The 20343-nt window shown below is 40.4% G+C and overlaps 1 protein-coding gene across 2 annotated transcripts in view; it reads right to left on the bottom strand.

The window, feature by feature from the left end:
* The window catches only part of bmpr1ba (bone morphogenetic protein receptor, type IBa), a 71623-nt gene that overhangs the window by 5013 nt on the left and 46267 nt on the right, over window positions 1-20343 (bottom strand). For both annotated transcript variants that reach the window (XM_085179191.1, XM_085179192.1), the window contains exons 4-10: window positions 3364-3526; window positions 3171-3270; window positions 2871-2973; window positions 1993-2089; window positions 1752-1890; window positions 1006-1198; window positions 122-419 (exon numbers count right to left, since the gene is read on the bottom strand). In XM_085179191.1, coding sequence (XP_085035317.1) covers window positions 122-419; window positions 1006-1198; window positions 1752-1890; window positions 1993-2089; window positions 2871-2973; window positions 3171-3270; window positions 3364-3526 — 1093 coding nt within the window. The remainder of the gene's footprint in view (window positions 1-121; window positions 420-1005; window positions 1199-1751; window positions 1891-1992; window positions 2090-2870; window positions 2974-3170; window positions 3271-3363; window positions 3527-20343) is intronic.

Raw genomic sequence — 20343 nt, 5'->3', positions numbered from 1 at the left:
TAAAGAGTCAGACATCAAAGTAATAAGGATAAATAATTTAGGACAAAAATTACTTTAAATACATGAATTCCAATATTTATCATCATTCATCCTAAATAGAACACATTCATGAGAAATTCACCTGATAAACTTGACAGCCAGTCCTAGGTCAGCTATACAGCAGGTCCCATTTCTTTTCACAAGTATGTTCTTACTCTTCAGATCCCTGTGAGCAATGGCAGGTTTGCCCTGGGTGCCAAAGATCTCCGTGTGGAGGTGACAGAGTCCTGACACAGAGGAGTAGGCCAGTCGCAGCATAGCTTTATTGTCTAGAGTGGTCGATTTGAGGTAGTCATACAATGATCCATTTTCATGGTAGTCAGTTATTAAGTAGAGTTGGGTCCAAGAGCCAGTTCCTTTAATATCTGCAGCTATAAAACCTGTGAAGGGGGGGGGGGGGGGGGATGTATGGAACACAAAGAAAGATGGACCTTAACATTCAGCAGTTTCCCCCATTGTTGAATTTCATGGGAGTACAGAACAATTTCTGACATATATACAGTGGGTTTTTTGGTTCTTTTCTTCTTCACTGACCGTCGTTTGTGCATTGACAATATGTGGGAAGCTGTGCAGAAAACTGATCTTTCAGTGAGTTTGGGCAGTTTTTCACTAATATCTGCCATTTTGTGATATCATATTTCAGGATAACAAATACTTATAAAGACAAAGTTAATGCTGCAATACAGAGAAGGCTCGCACAGTGTGCAGTGTGATGTAGCATCAAAAACGCACTGGAACACCAACAACGACATGCTTTCAATAACTGGCAGTTTGACTTAGGACTGTTTAGTATGGTGCTACTATATTACTTATACAATTATTTTTTAAATTGCCCCTTTACATCTCCTTTCCCGGCACATTTTTTGATTTAGCTGAAGACAAAAAGCAACACAAAACACTGAGAAACAAAGAAATTCTCACATAAGTGCAGAGACAAGGTAGTAAGCACTAGACAAACAGACTCACCCAGTATGTTCTCATGTCTCATTAAGACAGTCTGGTAGATTTCAGTCTCTCTGAACCAACTCGCTTCCTCAGTGGTGAAGAAAACTTTAACAGCTACCTTTTCTCCCCTCCACCTGCCCATCCACACCTCTCCATATCTCCCCTTGCCTATCTGCTTCACCATCTGAATCTGCTTGGCTATCGTTCTCTGGACCTGAGGAGAAGCAAAAAAAAAAGAAAGAAGGAAATGCTTAGATAAAATCTGACACATGTGTTTCACCACATCTGTCATATTCCTTCAGAATTAAAACTCCAGTTTAAGGTTAAGTGAACGTCAGATGTGGGAGCTATGAAGCAAAATCAGGAATGGTACCGTTTTATTGTGTCTTGGCACATTTCTCAAGGTTTACCCAAGATTAAAAGAAGTCCCCCAAAACAAATACTTGTAACTTGTAGCTATAACAGTGTATTAATTACACACAGAAATTAAATACCGATATTGTGTCAATGATGCACACATTATTTGCAGACTGTCGACACATTTGCCAAAAAGGTCAAACACCCAATAAATGCATTTTCTAAAAACATTGCAATGATACCAAAATTCGATATCATGATGGGCATATAAGTATCAAATGTACAACTATTACACACCCTGATGTTAGAAAAAAAAATAAAAGGAATTTGGACCAAAGTACCAGGATGTTCACGTCCATGAAGCATCTTTTTGATTTAACTGGCACTTAGATGTAGTGTGTGTGTCTCACCAATAGAGGGAGCCCTGAGCCTGAGCCAGAGCTTTGTGATTGCTCTATCAAGTCTTTCAGAGATTCTCCAGGGGGAATGTATGTCTCATCCTGTTCTAGACCAATGCTGTAGCGAGGACGAGACTCCTGTCGTTTATACCTGTAAAATATCACAATATGTCAGTTTTAATTATTCACTAAAGACAGGTTCAATAAACCCTAATGAAGTTTGTTTTACTGTTTCATTGTAAGATGTAATTACCTGACGTAGCAGAAAATAATAATGACAGCCAATATAAGGGTGCATACAGTGACTGAAATCAACAAGGCCACATGGTGGATCTTCCCATCTACGTAGACTAGAGGGGGAGGAGGAAAGAGACATTGAAAAAAGCATCAGAAATGTTTAAAGTCGTGAAAAGTCATTTATCAAATTCCTCATCTAAGTTAAATGCAAAAGATTCTTGCATGTCAAAATGCAATAACTCTCTTTCTACTCCAGAAACGTCACATTAAAACACAGAAAAAACAAAGAATTTGAAATTTCCAAAGTGCCTCATGTAAAGGAAACAAAAAGGACTAAAGTACAGTAAATCGTGTACAAATCATATTTCACTCATCAATTTTTCATTTTCTTCTGGCACACACTTTCTTCCCTCAAGGCCCCAGTCAACAGCGAGAGGAAGCCCTCGACCAAGTCGATGAATTCCCCTCCTGATCCCCTATGATAGGGTTTCAGATTGATGAATCTGCCCTCAGTGTCTGCTGGGGCCTGTGATTTCCCTGGGAATCTAGGCTTACTTTCTCTCAAACACACGGAAAGGCTCTTTCTCTCTTCCTTCACTCACACACATACACACACACACACACAGGCAGTCTAATTCTGAACACGATGGGACATCAGTTTGCTCTTGACACGCCAGGACGGTTTGACACCGTCTCCTTCACTTGAGCCTCCTTTGACTCAATGAAAATGTCATGTCTCTGTCTTTTATCTCGTGTGTTGTCACACCATCAGCCACAGTTCAGGATCTTGTATCTATCATTGTAACTGCCACTGCCAAACTGGAGAACTACTGGTGTTTTTGTGCATTTCATCTGCAACGAGGGAAAAAGCAGAAATTGGATAAATTAACTCACGAGGAGGTTTGAGTGGTGGCAGCGTAGGATGCAGATTTTTGTTACAGTAATCTTCATCTGTACAGCATTCTAGTGACCGCCTTTGACGTGAGTTCCCCGCGTCCTGAAAGACGGAAAAGTCATGTGAGGTACTTGGCTAGCATCTACAGTCAGGTTACAATTTCCTGCTTTATTAACTTAACCTCTTGTAATGCTTACCACCTAAATTAATTTTGGAAGGATTTGTGCCAGATGATGAAAAGAAAATGGCAGCAAGAGGAAGAAATTATGTGGATTATAATGTTACTTTCATCAACTTACTCTGCACTGAAATTCAGATCCGACCAGCCCAAGGCAACCTGCCGTCTGGACCGGCACCCCTCCCTCATCCTCCACCATTGTAAAACAGTAGCCATCCGTCCTGCAGAGGCAGATTTAGCGACAGTAGGTAAGGCGACCAGAAACATGACATGTTATGAAATAAATACTTGCTTTTGTTGGTGTTTCTCTTTACCTGCATGTGTTATTGGTTGAATCTTCTGGGCAGTGGTGATAACAGTGACACCACAGTAGTCTTTGGGAGGATGAAGCAGGAGCTGTGCTGCCAAAAGTCTCCTTCCCACTCTCTGCTGCCTCCTTACTGGATGCTTTTAGCAGCATACTGTCCAATATGTTGCCTATACAACAGAGAAAAGAAGAAAATTACAAAAAATTAAACGGGAGAAAAACAAAATGATGAAAATCCACATCTCAACTTTCAAAAAGAGAACATTGCTAGAGAGTAGGCTTCAGAATTTGGACATGTGCTATTAAATAACACAACAAGTATTTGCAGTAGCATAGCCAGACTTGGAGAATGAATAGTCTGCTGAAGTGGGAAACAAGTTGTACTGCAATTGTGGAATATGTAAAATTCACAGGCTTTGCCATAGTCACTAATAGGACAACAACAGATACCCAAACAGTCACAAAATTTGTATTCTGATGGTATTTCTAAGTCAAAATTACAACTACCTCATGTCCCAACACAAGTCCTTACATATGTTCATGTACAGTAGCCTGTGACGAATAAGCTGCTTTGTAATATATGTTAATAAAACTGTTTCATGGGAGTTGCTGTATTGACTCTGTTCTTGTTTTTTCAGTGTCTGATAAAACTGTGAAAATAATTGTCTGCTTCCTTTGCTTTCAGACGTCTCTTGCTTTTCAGTTGTATTAATTTAGTTCTCCGATATGTTTGTTACATTAGTAACATTTTGTAAGTGGTTTTGTTCTATGACTCGGACTCTGCTGTTCATGGAGCATTTCATGAACCTTCAGCGCACCTGTAGCTTTTTAATCTCCCCTGCGGGAGAAGCTTAATATCTGCTCAGCGAAGCACTGAGCGATGAGATCCCAGCCAAGATGACGAATATCAACCCTGCGTACTCAGTATTCACATCATAAATCCAGTTCACATAAGCAAACCGACTCAAATGAAATATAATCGTACCTACTCTAATGAAACAAAATCTACTAAGATGCAAATAAAGATAAAATGTGCAAGAAAAACTTGACAACATTCCAGATACGGGGGAAAAAAACCCAAACTTTGAGCTCAAACACCTGCTATGAAACACGCTCTCTCACAGTCCTCTTACAAATGCCTCAGCTCCCGAAGCTGTTGTATTCCCTCGTTATCCTATTTCAAAAGGGCACCTGTTTGTCACTTGAGGGGAAAAATGGGATCACGGAAGTGTCTCTCCTTCATGGCTTTTAAGATATTCATTCATCTGAGCATGCTCATTGGGACCAGATGCTTACAGCTGCGAGCACAGATGGTCCAAAACAAGCATGACTCTTTCTTCGCTGAAATAAACTACGAGCAGATACAGAATCTGCTCTCCTACTCCTATTTCAGCCTCTTGAGAAGGAAGTGTGTGCAGGGTTTGAATGTGATAGTGTTTTCATGAGCAGCCTTTTCTTATTTCGGGATAGATTTTTTTTAAAACAATTATAGACATTTGTCATCTAGCACTTCCCTTTCTAAATGCCCCTCTTGTACACACAGATAATTATGTTGATGATACTGCAAAAGAGGGATGGTGGGGCTTAAAGGGGTCACATTAACAATTGACCAATTTGAGAGAAAGGGAGCGAGGAAGACTAGGAGGGGGAGAAGAATGGGGGATTAGCAAACAAGAAGTGACAGAGCTGCGGGGAACTGGTGGGCAGTTTAGCAGCACACAGAGGGGACAGAGCAGAGGCCACTGGCCTTTTCCACCCTTTCTCTCACTCTGCCCTCCACCCCATCACTCCATAATGCTCACTCTCTTTGTGTTTCATTTTGCTGCAGACCTCAAACTCCCTCTTTCTTCTTCAGGCCATATCTCTTCTCGAGCGCCTCCCTGCTTCTTTCCTACATGTGTTCCTTCGTTTCTCCATTCAGACTTGCTTGTGTACTTTTCTCCAACCCTTTCTTCTTCTTCTTTTCCTTTTTGGTTCTCACCCACATGACCTGCCTATCTTTCCCTACTGCGTTGTTTTCCTGTTCTTATCTTCCACTTTCTTTGCCCCGTCTTCCCTGCGTGAGCCCACTGGATTGTCATGTGAGGTGCTGCTGCGCTGTTGACAAAACACAAAGCCTTTCACATCCATCCTGCACCTGGGATCTTTGGCTACTGCTCTGTCGCCGGCGTGAGCATGTGAGAAAGACAGTGGGAGGCAGACAAACAAGGAAAGAAGCAAACGAAGGGAAAAAAAATGCAGAATGCCATTCATCCACCAAAACTGGAGTCAGGTGGCCAACTTAATGTTCTTGAATTTTTTGTGACTGTATAAAAATGAAAGGAACTACATTATACTCAAACTGTAACACTGGTACACTGTGACACTTTTTTTGGTCTTAGTTTTCCACCTCTTACAAAAAAAGTGCCTTTTATCTTTACAGAGATCCTGGGGTATTGAGTCATTTCTCTATAAGTCTGTGCCATCTGTTTATAAGGAGGAAGAGTGACCAAGGTGAAAAATGCAGTTGGTTGACAAAGTGCAAAGCTCTCACTCTACAATCTTATCTTCATGGAAAAGAAAAACATAGCCTTGAGTGAATTTAAGACATTCAAGTCATTTATTTGTTTTTGTGTAAAACTGGACGTTAACTGATTGTGGCTGGTGAGAAAAATGTGCTGAACGTCTATCAATCAGCTCATTTGCCAGTCAGAGAGTCAGAGATCCTGGCGGTTGTTCCCTAATGAAAATGTAAATACATTTCAGCATGCACGGTTTGGTCTCAATTAGTGACCAATGGTACTGTTAAAATCTTACCAACTACCACTAACCTCACATGAGGCCATTGTCAACACTCAATTAACAACCATGTCCATACCCCCCACTCGGTCCTTGAAAAAAAACAAACAAATAAAAAACCCAAAAGCTGAATGCATCTTTTCAACAAATGTCATTTTATGCAGCGTGTTTCTTTAAAAAGGTGAAAGAATGAAAAACGAAATATATTTACAGAAGACAAAAACAATGACAGAAGTGATACTGTGCATGAGAGAGCAAGATGAAGAGAAGCGATGTGGACTAGGATAGACAGAGAGGAACAGTAAGAGAGAGAGCGCGCATATTCATTAGTTATCCTGGCCATGTCAAACAAGGTCTACCAGAAAAGCTCTTTCACCAAAGTCCATGTAAACACTACCCCCTCCCCTTTTCCACTTACGACACACTCATTTGACAACACGGCTCCCCTTCTCCCCTCAAAGTAGCAGTTCATCTTTTTTGTGCTTGACAGTTCAGTCTGTACACTAAAAGAAACGCACAAGGTAAAAGCCCCCCCCCCCTCCCCCCCCTTTCGTGCTCTCACTCCCAGTCTTAAGATTGTGTCTCTCTGTCTCTCTCCACCTTGATGTACATTCAGTTCCAGGTCTTATCTCCACGCTCTTGTTCCTGTCAGTGTTGAGATGAGCCGAGCCATCCCACATGTGCAGGAATGCGTTAATGAACCCCACTTTGCGATCTGAAGGCTGGATGCTTGGAAGTGAAGGTTGTCTGTCCTGCTGTTTTGGCTAAATTTGCTTTGAAATTCAAATGTGCTTTGCCTTTATCTGTGTCTCAAAGTGCTCTCTCACTAACTGTGTGGTTGACCGTGTTAACGAGGCACCATATAGAACACCAATTAACAAAAGAAATAATCTTGAGTGTTTGGGCCTTGCTATTTGTTTTTTTAACGGGTTTTTTAAGATCTTGAGGAGAAATATCTGTCTGCAATTCATTTCTTTGGAGTTTAACGTCATGAATAAATATTTATGGAACATAATATTCTGATCAAAATGTTTATAGCTGATGGTAAGTTTAGAATAATATACTGGGGATAAAGTGTTAATCACCTATATCTCCACTTCTAAATCTTAAACACTTCAAGCATAAGTAAAAAAAAAAGTTGGAATACTACTTTAATAGAGGGAGAAATAATGCAATTAATAGCATAAAGACAGAGAATGAATCACATTTTTGATGGAAACTTCTCCAACCAGATGTTTTGATTTACTGTCAGTTCATGTTTCTGCTTTTTTTTTCCCACTGGGGCGAATGTCACCATGACCATTTTTTTCAAATGTCAGTCCTGCTTTTATGTGTTCGACCAGTCAACCCATGCTTATGTCTGGACAAATCACATTACAGCTATCGCTACTGTTTAATAGGAGCTCCAAAAACAGAGTTGTGAGAACTATGATGGTCCTCAGACACAGATAAATGGGGGTGTTTCCAGCAACAGTTGCTATAGAACCACGAGACATTTCCTGTGGTCTGAGAGTGCCCGGTGTTGTATGGCTCAGACTACAATCAGCTTTTAAAAGATTTGCTTCAGCAAAAACAGCACCATAAAGGTGAGAGCAAGGGAAGCTGTTGCATTCAGGCTTTTTATCCTCCAACACAACAACATAATCATCAGCCCTTCAGACATCCTTCATTATGCCACACTGATGCAGCATTGAGCCTCTCTCTGCTTATACAGCTGTCAGCAGCTGCCAGCTTTATGCTGTGTGTGTCTCTGTTTCTCTTCTTTCATGGGAATTCCTGACAAGGGCCAACGGATGCTGGAACTCTGACTTAGGCTACGTCCACACTAATGCGTTTTCGTTTGAAAACACATCGTTTTCTCTCCGTTTTGGCCTCCCTTCCACACTGAGACGGCGTTTTCGCTGATGGAAAACGCAGCGTTTTGAAAGACGCTCTCAAAAACACATACATTTAGAAAAGACAGAAAGGTGACCAGCTGGTCTGTTCATCCAAGGCTTCTTTCCTTCGTATTCTCATGAAGTCTGTGGGCTTCTACTCATCACAGAACAGCACATCAGTTCAGAGAGAGCAGGCATCTGGCTGGATCGGTGAGTCTGATGCCACTGGTTGAAATCTGACTCAAACATTGTCTTAATTTAACGACATGCTACCACCTGAAACTAATTTTTTATTAAGATGGAATACACAATTGAGTCAATAAGGATTAATGTTGAGGTAATACAACAACTTGACTTGCAACAATGTCTTCAGTGTTGAATGACTTCTTATATGAAACACTCCTACTTATCTATTGAAATGTTCACTGTAGGAGATAAATTAAGCTACAAAAAGCTTTGGTGAACTCCAACAGATGCACAGAAGCATCTGCTCTTTTATACAAAAGAATGCTTGTTTGAGAAATACAGCATGTACAGTGACTGAAACATTATGAATTTTTATATTCAAAAGCCTAAACCCCAGTTGGAGGTAGGACGATCTGATATCCTCGTGTTGGTGTTGTTCCCTCGTCATCATAAATAATGTTGTTCCAGGTTCAACATTGCAAGTGACCAATCACCTTCTGCTGACGTCATCTATTCAATTTCAATTCAATTCAATTCAATTTTATTTATATAGCGCCAAATCACAACAAATGTCGCCTCAAGGCACTTCATAGATACAGAGAAAAGCCCAACAATCATATGACCCCCTATGAGCAAGCACTTTGGCGACAGTGGGAAGGAAAAACTCCCTTTTAACAGGAAGAAACCTCCGGCAGAACCAGGCTCAGGGAGGGGCGGCCATCTGCTGCGACCGGTTGGGGTGAGAGGAGGAAGACAGGATAAAGACATGCTGTGGAAGAGAGACAGAGATTAATAACAGATACGATTCAATACAGAGAGGTCTGTTAATACATAGTGAGTGAGAAAGGTGACTGGAAAGGAAAAACTCAATGCATCATGGGAATCCCCCGGCAGCCTACATCTATTGCAGCATAACTAAGGGAGGATTCAGGGTCACCTGGTCCAGCCCTAACTATATGCTTTAGCAAAAAGGAAGGTTTTAAGCCTAATCTTAAAAGTAGAGATAGTGTCTGTCTCCTGAATCCAAACTGGAAGCTGGTTCCACAGAAGAGGGGCCTGAAAACTGAAGGCTCTCCCTCCCATTCTACTTTTAAATACTCTAGGAACAACAAGTAGGCCTGCAGAGCAGGAGCGAAGTGCTCTAATAGGGTGATATGGTACTACAAGGTCATTAAGGTAAGATGGGGCCTGATTATTTAAGACCTTGTATGTGAGGAGCAGGATTTTGAATTCAATTCTGGATTTAACAGGAAGCCAATGAAGGGAAGCCAAAACAGGAGAAATATGCTCTCTCCTTCTAGTCCCTGTCAGTACTCTTGCTGCAGCATTTTGGATTAACTGAAGGCTTTTCAGTGAGTTTTTTGGACATCCTGATAATAATGAATTGCGGTAGTCCAGCCTGGAAGTAATAAATGCATGAACTAGTTTTTCAGCGTCACTCTGAGACAGGATATTTCTAATTTTAGAGATGTTGCGCAAATGGAAGAACGCAGTCTTACATATTTGTTTAATATGTGCGTTGAAGGACATATCCTGGTCAAAAATGACTCCAAGGTTCCTCACAGTGTTACTGGAGGCCAAGGTAATGCCATCCAGAGTAAGAATCTGGTTAGATACCATATTTCTAAGCTTTTCAGCGCCGAGTACAATGACCTCAGTTTTATCTGAGTTAAGAAGCAGAAAGTTAGTGGCCATCCAAGTCTTTATGTCTTTAAGACATTCCTGCAGTTTAACTAATTGGTGTGTGTTATCTGGCTTCATGGACAGATAGAGCTGGGTGTCATCTGCATAGCAGTGAAAATGTATGCTATGTCTTCTAATGATGCTGCCTAGGGGAAGCATGTATAATGTAAACAGAATTGGTCCTAGCACCGAACCCTGTGGAACTCCATAATTAACCTCAGTGTGTGAAGAGGACTCTCCATTTACATGCACAAATTGGAGTCTATTAGATAGATATGATACAAACCACTGCAGTGCAATACCTGTAATACCTACAGCATGTTCTAATCGCTCTAATAGAATATTATGGTCAACAGTATCGAATGCTGCACTAAGGTCAAGAAGGACAAGCACAGAGATGAGTCCACTGTCAGAGGCCATAAGAAGATCATTTGTAACCTTCAATAAAGCTGTTTCTGTGCTGTGATGAACTCTGAAACCTGACTGAAACTCTTCAAATAAACCATTCCTCTGCAGATGATCTGTTAGCTGTTTGACAACTACTCTTTCAAGGATTTTTGATATGAAAGGAAGGTTGGAGATTGGCCTATAATTAGCTAAGACTGCTGGGTCTAGAGATGGCTTTTTGAGTAAAGGTTTAACTGCAGCCACCTTGAAGGCCTGTGGTACATAGCCGATTATTAGAGATAGGTTGATCATATATAAGATCGAAGAATTAATCAATGGCAGGACTTCTTTGAGCAGTTTTGTAGGAATGGGGTCTAAAAGACACGTTGATGGTTTGGAGGAAGTAATTATTGAAGTTAACTCAGAAAGATCGATTGGAAAAAAAGAGTCTAACTTAACATCAATGGAACTAAGAGTAGCTGTAGATAATATTACATCTGTGGGATGATTATTGGTAATTTTTTCTCTAATGATAAAAATTTTATTTGTGAAGAAGTTCATGAAGTCATCACTAGTTAACGTTAAAGGGATGGTTGGCTCAACAGAGCTCTGACTTTTTGTCAGCCTGGCTACAGTGCTGAAGAGAAACCTGGGGTTGTTCTTATTTTCTTCAATCAGTGATGAGTAGTAAGCTGTTCTGGCTTTGCGGAGGGCTTTCTTATAAAGCAACAAACTATTTCTCCAGGCTAAATGATGATCCTCTAAATTTGTGACACGCCATTTCCTCTCCAGATTACGAGTCATCTGCTTTAGGGTACGTGTTTGAGAATTATACCACGGGGTCAGGTACTTCTGATTAGAGACCTTAGTTTTCACTGGAGCTACAGTATCCAGAGTCGTACGTAGTGAGGAGGTGAAATTATTAACAAGATAATCGACCTCTGTTGGGGTAGCGTTCAGATAGCTGCTCTGCTCTGTGTTGGTACAGGGCATTGACGATGATAACAGTGGCTGGATTATATTCTTAAACTTAGTTACAGCGCTTTCAGAAAGACATCTACTTTGATAAAGTCCACTCTCCACTGCTGCGTAATCAATTATTGTAAATGTAAATGTTATCAAGAAATGATCAGACAGGAGAGGGTTTTCAGGAAACACTGTTAAATGTTCAGTTTCTATGCCATATGTTAAAACAAGATCTAGAGTGTGATTAAAGTGGTGGGTGGGTTCTTTTACATTTTGAGAGAAACCAATTGAGTCTAACAACAGATTAAATGCCATGTTGAGGCTGTCATTTTTAGCATCTACATGGATGTTAAAATCACCCACAATAATTATTTTATCTGAGCTCAGAACTAAATTAGATATAAAGTCTGAGAAATCAGACAGAAACTCTGTGTAAGGCCCAGGTGGACGATAGATGATAACAAGTAAGACTGGTTTCTGAGTTTCACAGCTGGGGTGGATAATGTTAAGCATCAGGCTTTCAAATGAATTTAAAGTCTGTCTTGGTCTTTCATTAATTAATAGACTGGTGTGAAAATCTGCGACCTCGAAAAAAAGGTCGGCTTCAAAAAACCTACTTCATTTGCGAGAAGAGAAACCGCCTCTGTAAGGACAATATATATAATGCTTACCGTTTATTAAAGGAAAGTATCCTGAAATGCAAAGAATTCAAGTTCCGGGATCGGCGGACAGAAGCGGTTTCTCTTGTCGCAAGTGAAGTAGATTTTTTTAAGGCAGTATTTTTCAAAGGCACAAAAGGGGGACGTCACAACAATGTGATTGGTCACTTGCAATGTTGAACCTGGAACAACATTTATTATGATGATGTGGGAACAACACCGACACAAGGATATCAGATCATCCGTTGGGGACAACAGGTGTCACAATGGTGGCTATCAACTTTCTCTGTTAAGCCAGGTTTTCTGCTTCAAGCTCTGTGCGTGTGTTTGATGGATCATATTGTCTGTGAAGGTTCTCAGTCATCCAGGTCATCGTAGTCAAAGGAGCTTGCAAAGAAAAGCGTCTGGACTTCTTTAAGTTACTTGAAGACGTTTCACCTCTCATCCGAGAAGCTTCTTCAGTTCTAAGGTCAAATGGTGGAGAGTCCCAGATATAAACCTAGTGGGAGTGTCCCCCCACAGAGGGACAAAAGGACCCCCTGATGATCCTCTAATCGCCTGAGCCAAGGTGTGGAACTGGGTGTGGGTCCCAATCAGCCAGAGTTTCGGGTGAGTTCATTGTGAAACCTGGCCTCACCTTATCATGTGAATTCCTGAGGTCAGATGGCCCAGGGTGTGAGTGGGCGTTAAGGCGTCTGGGAAGGGATCTCAAAACTGGATTATAGATGGCAGAGAGTTGGTGTCGTAAACCTCACTATACCTCGAAAGAGTGTCCTTTATCCTTAAGATGCAGATGGACAGAGGACACAGGACCACAGGACAAGACTCAGCTGTCCATCTGCACCTCAGGAATTCGCATGATAAGGTGGGGCCAGGTTTCACAATGAACTCACCCGAAACTCTGGCTGATTGGGACCCACACCCAGTTCCACACCTTGGCTCAGGCGATTAGAGGATCATCAGGGGGTCCTTTTGTCCCTCTGTGGGGGGACACTCCCACTAGGTTTATATCTGGGACTCTCCACCATTTGACCTTAGAACTGAAGAAGCTTCTCGGATGAGGTGAAACGTCTTCAAGTAACTTAAAGAAGTCCAGACGCTTTTCTTTGCAAGCTCCTTTGACGATGGATCATATTATTTCAATTCCTAAAAATGATCCCTGTGAGTGTTGCCTACTCAAGAAATGTTATCAGATATGGATAGTACAGGTTGCTCCCTTGCCACAAGGGGTCACCACAGCTGGTATCTGCACATGTTTGATTTAGCGGTTTTACGCTGGATGCGCTTCCTGATGGAACCTTGAGGGGATTTGTGTCTTCGGCTGGAATTGAACAGGCGACCTTTTGTTTGCCAAGAAAATATGTTAACCACTACATAATGATGATAAATTGGTGATTAAAGCAGTAGTTTTTCATATTGGGGGGGGCACTAAAAATATTTGGGTGGCACACCAAAAGCAGAACAGTCTCACGGATGCTACAGAAAATTTATAATCTAGGGATTTTAGAGTTGGAAAGATTCAACCTCAACACTAAGAAAATATAGATTAGAAATGGCTTTAGTTTGTCAGCGGATCACAGTGAAATTAATGTTATTGATTAAACAGATATTCTTGGGAGTGTGTCCTGTAGCTGAAATTCCACCAGTGTAAAAGACAACACGACCTGCTCCCGACCACGTTCAGAATAGGTAACCATGGTGATTTAGCCAGGTAAGAAGAAAGCCTCTTTCATGACACAACTCTGACTTTAAGGTCACAATGGGCTGCTTATAAAATTATTTTGCTTAGCAGTATATCCATCTGACCACTGTTAGTTTGTTTTCTTGCTCTTGAATGATGCTGTTTTCAGACATCAGTCCCTTCACCCTACATGTTTTTAATATTCCAAAATACTTTTTAAAAGTAAGTAGGCACATTCACTGGCACAAATATGTAACCTATAAAATACAGGTGTACACTAATATACAAACAATCACAGCAAAATGTCTGACCACCTTGTGTGTTCAAAATATATGATTATACTATCATTTACCACACACTCTAAAAAAAGGCTTAAAACTAAAACATTACATGCTCAGACTATGATGCACACTCATTAATAAGCAGCATTAGGTTACAATATACACACCCTTTCAGTAAATTCAAGCTTGGCAGCTATTTTTATCATATTGGATGTGCTATTCCCATGATATCATCATGTGACTCATTGTTCCATCATGGTGGTATGCAAAAACCATGCCTATAAACTGATAAACAATGGCCTCACACCTGCCAAGCTGATAGCTGGCCATAGCAAATGTAACGACTCAAGCCTAAAATTTCACCCAGAAACACACACTGTCTGATAATAACAGAGAAATAAAAACACAGAATCATTTCACAAGCTAACACTGCATCTGGAAATGGAGAACCACGTTTGCACAGTGAGGATACTTTGCATTGTCAATCCTTTATGTGTGAACCAAAATTGCATGATTTTGTGCATTTGCATCACAAAATATATCCATCTATCCATCCGATACAAGTTCTGAACATACAATAAAATTACTGAGCAGCTGGAAGTGTTTAAGTGTGCAAAATGTCTAAAGGTTACAAACAAAAAGCAAATCTTTTAGAATTGCTTCCAACTGCGGTGACTTTGCACTGTTTCCCTTTCTGTCTCACAAAGTTACAACTCCAGAAAAAATATACATGCATTGTACAAGATAACCATCTTAAAACTGTTTCAAATTGATACCTTCATTTTAATGAAGCTTGCTTTCTTTGTTCAGATGGAAATATGTGGGATTTTTTCCTCTCCTGACAGAAAGAAAAAAAATGGACCCACTTTAAACACACATCAGCTACATGAGTTCTTTAAATAAATACTCCAAGTGACACAAACTTTAACTACAAAGCACTGCACTCATATAGGCCTCACAAATCTCAATGCGCATGTATTCCTTGAGGCAACACTGACTGAAAAATCAAAGTTCAAATGTAAGTCTGGCATTTGTAAAACCCTTAATGACTCAGTGGGAAAACTGCTGGCTCCAAATGATCAAGACCAAACGTTTACCTTTACTCGACTGTAATGCACACAAATAGCTTGATTACAGTTAATGTTCAGATTAAGATAAAAGTTTGATTAAGTAGTTTACATGAGTCACAGTAACCCAGCAAAGAGAGAAACACTGGGGTCACTCTGTTATTAATGTCTGGATTTGAGACGGGACAAGAGAAGGGAACTGCTTTGGCTTTGCGAGTGGCTGGAGGTTGACTCCCATCCACAGCACACTGGGACTGGAACTAAAAACTAGAAAATTTAAAAACTATCAAAATATAAAAATGACACCATGGGTTTGTTTCTGAGACACCAACTGCCCGTGAACTTGTGAACTGGGCAGTTGGATGGTCTTTCCAACTTGGGTAATTTATAAGAATAAGCTACTTTTCAAACCATCACTTGATACTATCTTTATCTAATAAGTTGGAGTTTCATTTCCTCTGATGCTGAACTCCTGTGACCTGATTAGATTCTACATATGAAGCCACTTTTTCCCCCATACCTATTAGTGTCAAGTTGCTCTTTTGGTTTGTAATGTGAAATAATCAAATAAAAAAATTGAATGCATATGCACATTTAAGCTACTTGAGATGTTTATTTCCATCAAAAGGTAAAAGAAAGAAAAACAAAATTAAAAATTCAGATCCCCATCAGCTTATGTTTAGATCTAATAAATGCATGATAATATATTTTAAATAATATTCTTCCATACCACTGATTGCTTCCAAGTGATTCCAACACCCGTGCCCAACACCATCATCAAGTGCTGGAATTTAAATATATAAAAATGTATGCATCTCTGTAACTGCAGGTTTGTTTATTTTCATTTTAAAGTTCTGAATCAGCTTCGCCAGTTAGTTTATGAGTACAGTGGGCTGTTTGGGTTGTGGGTTGTTTGTGGAGCATCACAGGTGCAGAAAAAGTGCAAAACACAAATATGTGTTATAATTTCTCTAAACGAGAAAAAATATTGATGAGACCATTTAGATTTATTTCATATAATGGAAGTGCATTCACTCTGTAAATCACTATAATGTCGACTAAAACTCCATTTAATACACACATGCACACACGCAGACACAAACACCTACTTATTGGTGTAATAGGAGACCATAAATTACATTGCAATTCCTCTCTCTGGAATAATGCAGCATTCAATAGGGGGAATCAAAACACCTCACGTCAGTAAACCAAACCTCACACCTAACGTACTGACACACACACACACACACACACACACACACACACACACAGAGAGAGAGCAGTTGTCGTGCAGAACTAAAAGCCAAAGACCGCGTCTGCTTATACTAAATGATAACGTAACGGAATGTAAATCAGAGATGTTCAGCGTTGAGAATGAGAACAGGCAAATATGTGTGTAGGTGAGTGTCTTTTTTTGGCAGCTTTGGGAGCAGAGGGTGTGCATGAGGTTTATGTGTGTGTGGAGGGAGGGCTGATGGTGTTAACATTACAGCTGCCATGTGTTTATTTCCAGGAGTTCTGGTCTATGCTGTCTCCGTCATCTCCACATGCTTAAACTGTTACTTTCCATCCATCTACACCCTGCATGTCTGCAGAGTATGTGTGCGTGTACGTATGTGTGCTTCGTGGGAGGATATTAATGTATTTCCTACTTGCATGTGAATAATGCGGGGGATGTGGACATCCATGTGTATGCACGGGTGTGAGTACAGTTGCATAAGTCTACATATGTTTACAGCCGCACGCGTCCCACAGTCTCCTCTGTGTGATTAGCTTCCCATTAACTAAGTCGCATATCACCCATCAGCACATCAGTGGCTCCAGGCCTTCTCCGCACTATCTAACTGGCCAAACAAGCTGTTGTCTAGACCCTTAAAGCACACAGACTCACACACACACACACACCATCTGGACACCGATTAGGTACCTATCAAAGCATACAATGACTCTATTGCAAAGCCATTTGGTTACAAGTCAACACATGACCTCAAGTTAAGTAGTGAATTTATTCATTTTCTCTGCCTCATTCTGTCTTTTATTTTTTCACCAAAGCCTCAAACTGAAGAATATCTAATGGCCAATATGTTTTAGAATTAAAGCACAGTTTGTGGTGTCATCCTTAAAGGTTCGAGATACTTGATTCAAACAAGTAAACCTGTAGATGAGGTTATAAAGCTACAGATAGGAACACAAGATTCAAAAAGTGATCGAGTTAGAAATAGCTCAACAATTTTTTGGTATACAGGGTTCAGACAAAATGTTTAGTTTTTAAACAGAAAAAGGAGCGATTGAAGTATACAGGTAACTTTGTGAAAATAGCTTGCTATGTCTTAAAATATAAGACGGGCAGTGATTTCCTATTGAGACTGACATTGACATGGATCACTATTTTCTCTCTGCGTACGTTCATTTACCCTCTTCTTCATGTTAAACAATACCAAATCTTCTATACTGAATATCTCTAAGAAGCCTGAACTCAAGTAACGGGCCCCAAACAATGATCAATTACCCTCTCCACTCCCTGCTCGCCCTCCCCAATCCAAAAAATAGTTCCAGGTGGTGAGACTGGGAGGGCAGGATATCATGGAGGGAGTGCGAGTGCATGGAAAACCCTAAGCCCTCATAGTCCCAGTGCACTAAGGTTGTCACAGCAAGCTTTCCTTTGCTCCACTCCCCTTCACCTGTTATCTGTCTATCACTTTATTGTGTTAGACCATGTTGGGCAGAGAGTGATCAACTCACACAATCAGAATGTAAAGATGCTTTTCTCGCATAATCGCAGCAAATTTGATTTCCAAGATAGAAGTTTTGTAATTTGATGCCTAGCTGTCATCCACATGCTGAATTTACTAACAGCCACCCATTGAAATTTATATTAATAAGCAAAATATATATATAGCACAAGTGATTATATGTCTTTGGACTATTAAAACAAATTTCTGTTCTAATCATTCCGGCAATAGTTTGTAGGATTTTGCTGAAACTCGCATAATATCAGTGCTTATTATTGTATAAAAATTATCTTTTCTTTCTACACTGCCTCTCTCTCTTTCTGTCTCACCCCCCCACCCCCCACCCCCCACCCCACACACACACACACACACACACACACACACACACTCAGCTTCCCCTGCTCCAGCTGTGTCTTAAGAAGTCAGCGCCAGACCGGTAATCTGACTGGGATAGAAGTTACTGGATCTGTATCCATTACAGGATGTAATACCCCTCTATCCCAAACTCTCAACACTTCCCCTTTCTGCACCTTTCAGAGGTCATTCTAAGATGACTGTTTCCTCCGTTTTTCTCAGCGCTATAGCCCCATCCAAATATAATGCAATTTGCTTATTGCACATTGCTTTGTAGCTGATGGTTACCCACTATAACAGCCATTCCAGGTGGTGAGAGTAACCCTCTAATGCATTTTACCACAATCAAGTTTCAACCCATGTTGTGCATTACACCACTGGTAGTTGCTTCACCTGAGAAAAGTTTTGCTTTTTTACTTTTAAGTTGCTGATTTTTATTGGTATTACATGGTTTCTAATCACAACATCATCACAAACCGAATACACAGAACTGCTGGGTAACCGACACACTACAGTTACAGGAGCTGCTCAGCCAGGGTAACCCATGCTATGAAGCTCCCAGCACACAATTTCTGTGCTGATGATGACGCTGGTTTGAAACTCCTGAGTCAGCAGAGCATTGTCACTATGCACCTGAGCACTCAGCAACCCTCAGCACTCAGTAACAAGTTGCTGGAGTTTTTAAATGCTTAAATTCTCCAATAATACCAATTAGAGTTGATCGTAGAATATCTATAAGAGAAGAACTTTCATAAACTGGCTTGTTGCAGTAGTGACATCCTATTTGCAGTATCACTCAAATTCAGTGAGATCTATAGAATGTCCCAGTATTTTACAAATGTTTGTAAAGGCAGACTGCATGGCTAGGAGCTTGGTTTTATACATCTATGACAATGTAACTGAAAACACCTGAATTCAAAGATTAAAAGGAGTAGCCCAACACTTACAGGCTCCTTGAGTGTCAGTATCAAAAATGGTGTATTTGAGACTCATATCTGTGTCATTACTTTTATAGTAGAACAATAAATTCTCAAATGTCACCACATTAGTCTTCTGGGTACCAGGTTGTTAAGCCTGGTCAGGCCATGGTTTTTGGTGCAAACTGAAGAAGAGAAAAAACCACATACAAAATTGACAAAGAGAAAACAAATACTAATAGAAAACCAATAACAAGCACTAAAATGTTCCCCCTCTGGTTCAACGTTACAGTCAGGACATCAGTAGTTCTAATGAGGTATCAGTTTTCTGCACGTGAACAGAACACATCCTGCCAGAAAGCTTTAAGGGTGATGAATGGAAAGCACAACTAACGGCACGGTACACTGAGTCACATCTCAAGTGCTTCTTTTCTTATTTTTTAAAGCTGTGTTTTATTCCAAAATGCCTAATGACTTCCTCAGAGCAGAGTGTCTTGAGAGACCCTCTCTGCATCCCTAAATGCAATTGAATGAATTCACTTGGAGTTGATGGGAATCATCTCTTTCACTGCTTTTGATTTTCTCAAAAACTAACAGCCAGGGCAATCCGTAAGTATGAAGTTTGTCACTTTTACAATAAACTCAAAGAACTATGGCAAATCCTTAGGAGCTCGAGAACACAGGCAGCAAGTGTGATGTGTATATCTTGGCCAAAAACCAGGTAAATGTTTTATTAAATATATATATAAAATATATAAAATAACACCTGAAATTCCACAGAGAGCAACAGTCTCATTAGAGAGCAGTGACAAAAGCAAAGCAACTGGCGGAGCTTTGACTGTGAAAACTGATACAGCCGTGCTTATTTCCACCAAGGACAATGAAATGTAAGCTATCACGCTCGCTCCTCACTTCCCAGAACTCACATTGAAGGCTGCAGCCTGGTGTAGGTGGAAGGTCACAAAAGATTTGTGTGTATGAGATTCATAAAGTGTGCATAAGAGTGTGATTTCCCTATACTACCTATGCCCACTCGACAATAATGAATACAATGTTACCTATTTGTTTACCGCACAGACAATGGCGTATAAATGCCAGAGGGCAAACTGTGACTTTTATGCAGACACAACAGAGTAGGCATTTTACTGGCTGTTTAGAAAATTAACTACTCCATTTAACTACTTAACTACTCACCTGTGGCCACATGAGCAAGGAATCCCAAGTCTAGACATCTATTCAGTCTACCAAGTTATTTGTGGGTTGTTACGGAACAAAGACAATACACCGAGGAAATTAAGATACAGAAAGAGAAAAGGAGACAGAGACAGTCTTGTACATAACAACCACCTCGCTCCGTCTCACAACGTCTTTTAATTGACAAATGTTTGCCTGTTGAGTCACGGCTGAATTTATTGACAA

The sequence above is a fragment of the Neolamprologus multifasciatus genome, chromosome 12, assembly GCF_963576455.1.
Source record: "Neolamprologus multifasciatus chromosome 12, fNeoMul1.2, whole genome shotgun sequence".
In the NCBI taxonomy this organism is placed as follows: Eukaryota; Metazoa; Chordata; class Actinopteri; order Cichliformes; family Cichlidae; genus Neolamprologus; species Neolamprologus multifasciatus.
This window is presented reverse-complemented; position numbering and strand designations above follow the sequence as displayed.